The sequence below is a fragment of the Eublepharis macularius genome, chromosome 4 (assembly GCF_028583425.1).
Source record: "Eublepharis macularius isolate TG4126 chromosome 4, MPM_Emac_v1.0, whole genome shotgun sequence".
NCBI lineage: Eukaryota > Metazoa > Chordata > Lepidosauria > Squamata > Eublepharidae > Eublepharis > Eublepharis macularius.
The window spans coordinates 2,848,772-2,854,771 of NC_072793.1; the positions used below are offsets into that span (position 1 = coordinate 2,848,772).

The 6,000-nt window shown below is 49.7% G+C and overlaps 1 protein-coding gene across 2 annotated transcripts in view; it reads right to left on the reverse strand.

Annotated features, from left to right (window-relative positions):
- HLF (HLF transcription factor, PAR bZIP family member) overlaps positions 1-1,928 on the reverse strand; it is a 60,706-nt gene extending 58,778 nt beyond the window's left edge. For both annotated transcript variants that reach the window (XM_054977217.1, XM_054977216.1), the window contains exon 1: positions 1,509-1,928. In XM_054977217.1, the coding sequence (XP_054833192.1) occupies positions 1,509-1,614 (106 nt within the window). In that variant the 5' untranslated portion in view covers positions 1,615-1,928. The remainder of the gene's footprint in view (positions 1-1,508) is intronic.
- Positions 1,929-6,000: the final 4,072 nt, after the last annotated feature.

Here is a 6,000-nt window from a genome sequence, read left to right on the forward strand (position 1 = left end):
ATAGTGTTTAGAATTGAGATGCAAGCCAGTAATTGTGCTGCTATTGTTGTGGTGGCTAAAGAGACAGTTTACGTTTGTTAGAAAGATTTAACAGGTTGCTAAAAAGATGCAACGCTCAGCATCTGATTCTCACACGTTGCACTTGGATGCAGACCCCGCTGGGTTTTTTAAGACTGAAACGGACTTCATCTGTCAGCAGCTATATAGTTATAATTTGCTATCATTTATTTTCCCCTAAATTTTCCCTTTAGGAAAATGAATTATTCCAGTCTCTCGTTTCTTATTTATGGTTTTTACTGATTTTTTTCCTTAATGAATCACTCACAAGACTATGCAATTCTCTGCATATTTGTTTGGGAATATGATGGGACTTTCCTTGGTGCGAGCATGCCTACGATAAACCTGCAGTGCATGCATGCAGACCTCACGGAATTGAAATACAGGCCTATTCAGTAAACAAAATCGTCTAGAAAACTTTAGAGAAACCAGGAGTGCTGTACAGTCCACAACCATTAACAGGTAACAGGACTATGGATTTTAATGGGGTGCGGACTGTAACTTGCACATTCAAAGTCATAGAGATTTTGTTCGTATCACCTAGATTTTGAACACCTCTGAAAAAGTGCTGCCCAAGATCTCCCCTACAATTTTTCCATTATAGGATTCATTTGGTAATGCCTGCTATTTATTTTGGCATAAATCTGGAAATGTGTTTCAAATATACTTTGTACACTTCCATTCTTTTTAACTTGTTTTATTTTTCTAAAAAAACCATGGCCGATCGATCAGCGGTGCATGTTTGCACGCACACCGCTGTAAACTCGCACCCCTGTGAGAAACTGCATGTTCTTTGGACTGCGACCCTAAATACACTTTTCTAGAATCAAGTTCCATAGAAACCAAGGGCCCAAACTTACAAGTGAAATCAGTACAGGGCCGTTCCAATGCTCCAAAATATCACTCGCAATTCATTCCCTATTTTGATATCCTTTAGAATCTGCTTAGAAAAAAACCCCATCACACCTCTTGCCACACAGCATTAATCTCAAGAGGAAAAAAGAGACCCATTTGTTGTTCAATTTAACAGCATACTATTTATAAACCAGCCAAAATCCCATCCCTTGCACGCTTGAAATCAAATTCCATGATGTTGAAATGTGGCTTGACCCCAACAGCTGGGATGCACTCTTATGCACGCACGCATGCATGCTCTGAATTGCACGAACGGGGCTGCATGGCTGCAGTCCTAAGCACGCTTATTAGAGAGTAACCATCGCCGAAGTCACCGACACTTTCTTCCGAGTAAACATGCACAAGATCCTGCATAGGGACTTTGCTTTTAAATGCCCACTGAGCCCGCTCGCTTTACCAAAATTGCGGGCTGCAAAAAGGCGCTGCAAAAGCCACACCGATCTGAGCAGGGGACCTCCGGAGCCAAAGCCCCCGGCAAACTTTCGTTTTAAAGGTGTATTCTCCCCCCCCCGGCCCCCACCCTCAGCCCCTCTCACCGTCTTCATGATGCAGCGGCAGCTTCAGGGGGTTTTCCAGCAGAGACTTCAGCACGCCGTAGGTCGGAGGTAGGAAAGTTGGGTTCAGAGGAAGCGGTCGAGCCATGTTCTCTCGAGTTGGTCAAAAAGAAATATTCCTGCAATTATTACGAGGAGTGGGGGGGGGGGGGCTCTCCAAACAGTCTTTAGAGATTGCAACAATTTTTAAAAAATAAAATAAACGGGGGAAGTCGCAGCAGCTCCGCGGGGATCGGGACGCCCGCGCGAGCTCCTCTTTTGCCGCTGCCGCCGCGGGAGAGGCGCTTTCCCCGAAGACCTCCGAGGCGGCCACGCGAGGCGAGGCGGAGGCGCTGCCTGCCCGGCTGTCCCTCGCGCTCCGCCCAGACCCGCGCGCTGCTGGGGCTGCCGCGCGCCGCTCACCGCCGCGGCCCCTCCATGTGCGGCAGCCCCGGCCCACGGTGACGTCAGGGCCCGCACAGGCTCCGCCCTCGGCGGCGGGGGGCGGGGCCTGCGGTCGCCCGGGGGCCGCCTCAGGTTCCCGTCGCCGCCCGGCTGCTTTTCCCCGGGCGGCCGCCCGCAGGGGCCGGAGAGGGGAGGGGAGGGGAAGGGAGGAGCCTCGCCCGGCGCTCCGACTCCAGTCCAGGGCGCCAGAGGAGTTGCCCGTGCTAGCCTGTAGTGGCAAAAGAGGCAAGAGTCCAGCAGCACGTTGAAGACGAACCGACTTGATTGTGGCATCAGCTTCCGAGAACCACAGCTCTCTTCGTCAGGCGCCTCTTGCCTCTTGCCTGTGACGAAGAGCGCTGTGGTTCTCGAAAGCTGATGCCACAGTCGAGTTGGTTCGTCTTCAAGGTGCGACCCAGAGTTGTTTTTCTGTGGCCAGTTTAGGGTGGCAAAACCCATCGGCTATTGTACCCGTCCAGTTGTTCATTGGGCCTCGGGCTCAGTAGTGGGTATTTGTGGCTTAAACCGGGTATTCTGAGCATCAAGGGGTTCATATCCTGATGAGAAGACGAGACTCTCTGGAAAAGTCAAGAATGCTTGGAAAAGTAGAAGGCACTAGGAAAAAAGGAAGGCCTGAAACGAGACGGCTGGACTCGAGAAAAGAAGCCCCTAAGCAAGCCTGTTCACAGGAGGCCCTTTCGGGAGGTCGCAACTCGCCACAGGCCAGAGGTGGCTTGAGGGCACATAACACACACATTTCAATACAGAAACGCACCTTCTGTGTGTGTAAGAATGTCTCACACACTAGAAAAGGCATCAAAACGACCTTGGGACAGTGGAGCACACTTGGCTGATTCAGGGATGCCAAACTGCCGACTGGGAAATCCCTGGAGACTTGGGGGTGGTGCCTGGGAAAGCTGGAGAGAAAGATGCTGAGGAGGGGCGTGATTTTATTCTGAGGCACCATTTTTTTCCCTAGCTAGTGTTAGGTAAGCTTTTGGTAAAGAACTGCAGAGCTTTTATGATATTGTCTATTCTAATACAGGTTTAACTTACAGGATTGCCATAGGTCAGAGGTGACTTTACGGCACAGACCTAACACACAGCCTGACTCATCTGGCCCCACCAGTCAATCTAACTTGCTAATCAGATATTTTAAAAATGTATGAAGGTATATTTATACCCTGCTTTTCTCCACAGCGGCAAGAATACCCCATCTCCCCTTCTAACAACCCTCTAAAGGAGCCGGTGAAGCTGAGAGAGAGGGGCCCCAGATCAAGCCATGTGATTCCACGGCAGACAGACGGGGGCTTCAGTTCTTGACCTCACGGGTCCTAGTCTGACACTCGGATCGCTACGGCCTCAACCCTATGCCAGAGCTCACAATCACAACCCTACACCAGGAATCATCTAGGAAATTCCAGATTCTGCTCTGCACTATTCATGTGCCAGGTTCTGCGAGACTCTACCCACTTTATTTATGTATGTATTATTGTATTTATATTCATAATTTGTAGTCCTCCTTTGTCAGCGAGATTCAATATGGATTACAATAAATCAATATGCTCAAAGGCCAGGAGATTCAATAAACAATACGATCGGGCAGAAATCTAAATACAGAGATGAAACAATGCCGAAACAAAACATCAGCAATTTGACATGACATATTAAACGACATGGAAATTACCCAGTAGGGGCATACTTGATGGCAACAGACATTACATAGTAGTATTGTCTACAGTCCCCAGTCCCTTTACCAAAGCATCCGTCTGAACCGTTCCGTACAGCAGTCCCATGACCTGCAAATAATTCAGTTTTGCCCAGTTTGTGGAAAGCCAGGCGAGTGGGAGCTTTCCTGGCCTCTTCAGCTCGGACAGTCTATTAGGTGGGGGCCACCCTGGAAAAGGCACCTGTGCAGGCAGCTGTTGATGTTGCCCATGTGCAGAGCGGCACCTGCAGGAGGCCCTGTTCAGATAGGGGAAGCTGTCGTGGCAGGGCACAGGGAGACAGCTGGTCCCAGAGATATGAGGGACCAAGGCCAGGAAGGGTTGTGCAGACGATAGCTAAAACCTTGAGCTGAGCCTGGTCACTGACGGGTAGCCAAAGGAGTGCCTGCAGAATGGGCGTCATATGCTTGCTCCCCCTAGCTCCTGAACAGGAACGAGTCTCCGAGCTGACTTGGAGGGGAGACTTACGCAGAGTGTGTTGCAGTAATCTAGTCTCAATGTTACTGTGGCTTGAGCCCAGGTGTTTAGGTAGGGGACCATCCTCTGGGCTAGACTGAATTTGGAAAAAAAAAATTGCAGCTGCATTAACTTGCTTTTTTAGTATCCTAAACTCTTAACTGAGTCTGCCAGGGTCAACTGAACCTCATCTGAGGTTGGAAGCGCAACGTTCTTCAAGATCTCTGCTTTTCCAGCCAGCAACAGTTCCATCCTTTCTGGTTTCAATTCAAGTTTGCTTGCTTCCAGCCCTTCGACCACAGTTGTCAAGCAGCCAGTCCGTACCTCTACTACATCACCAGGGGATTTGGATAGAGAGACACAGAGCTGGCTGTCGTCTGCGTATTGACGATATCTAATTCCATAGTTACAGATTATTCCTCATAAAGGCTTTACAGTGAGGTTGAATAACATGGGGGATAAGATTGCACCCTGCACAGCCCAACGAGATAATTCTCACACTAGCGAGAGCTGGTCTTGAGTCCCGTCACATTCTAGGTCCTGTTTTGGCTGTTTCCAAGATTTTACTTTGGCTCCACCTCTACCCATCAAATTCCATCCTGGTACTATACTATTATGTACAAAATGCCTTCCACCAGATCCTACCTCGATTCTGGCCAGTGTTTTTTAAATCAAAAGTTGTCCATTTACGAAAGCAGTAATAAAAAGGAAAGGGCCTCAGGAGAACCTATGCATGCAGGCAGCCACCTTTCCTCACTCTACTCAGCTAACAGCCTTCTCCAGGAGCAGAACAAGGTTTTTTGCCATCCCGTGGAAGGCCAGGCGGGATGTCCCCACACAAAGACGCAGCACGCGTGCCAGTTCATTTCCTACGGCAAACCAGAGGTGCCAGGAGGGAACAGCACGTAGCTTCTTTTGACCCTTTGAAGTAGATCTTCCTAGCAGCCGCCTAGTTGGGCACAGAGCTGCCAGTTGAGGGCTGGGGAATTCCGGCACATCTGCAGGTGGAGCAGGGGGAGGGCACAGTTTGGGGAAGGGAAGGCACTCCGTGGGGATGGGGTGCTTTGGAGTCCCCTCTCCAAAGATGCCATGTCTTCCAGGAGAACTGCTCTTTGTAGCCTGGAGATCAGCTGTAAATCCAAGAGAACTGCAGCTCCACCTGGAGGTTGGCAACCCTAGCTGGACTGTATCATTGAACTGCCCTAGACCTCTTCTGTATCAGACACAAAAGTCAGAGGAAGAGGTACCGTGTTCACTTTCCCCTGGCTCCAATAAAACTACCACGTCACCTCAAATGTACATTGGATTGAAAAATAGCCCCACCGTTCTGTCTTCAGCACAGAGTTGATAAAGGTATCCCATGCAGAACTGCTGAGCAGCTCTGCACCCGCATGTACAGAGTCATGCGCATGCCGCAAGAAGCATGAAGCAGTCCAGTAAAGATAGCCTCTCTGTCCGCCCAGACTGGCTATCTGCATAGCACAGCAGAGGAGAGGGTGTATCTGTGCTTTGAACTGCAGGTGCAAATGTTGACAAGCACCCTTGTTCTGCTCATATACTGAGCGCTTTTGACATTATATACCTTTAGAATGAACCCAGAATGCACACGCTGGGTGCAATCATGCAAGAGGTCTTATCTTTAACGCTGGCGATGCAAAGGCACTGTGAGTGAGTGGCAGGCGTTACACGGGGACGATGTCATGGTGACACCAGCCTCCTGCACCATCCCTCAGGAAAGCAAGAGCATCGGGTCAGCCTGCGCCTTTCCACAACATTGTGTGTGTTTGAGTGTGTGTGCGTGTGCCCATGCAGTAGATTAGCACAGCTAACAGCCTGCAGCACTTTCTCCTCTTTATCAGGCAAAATCC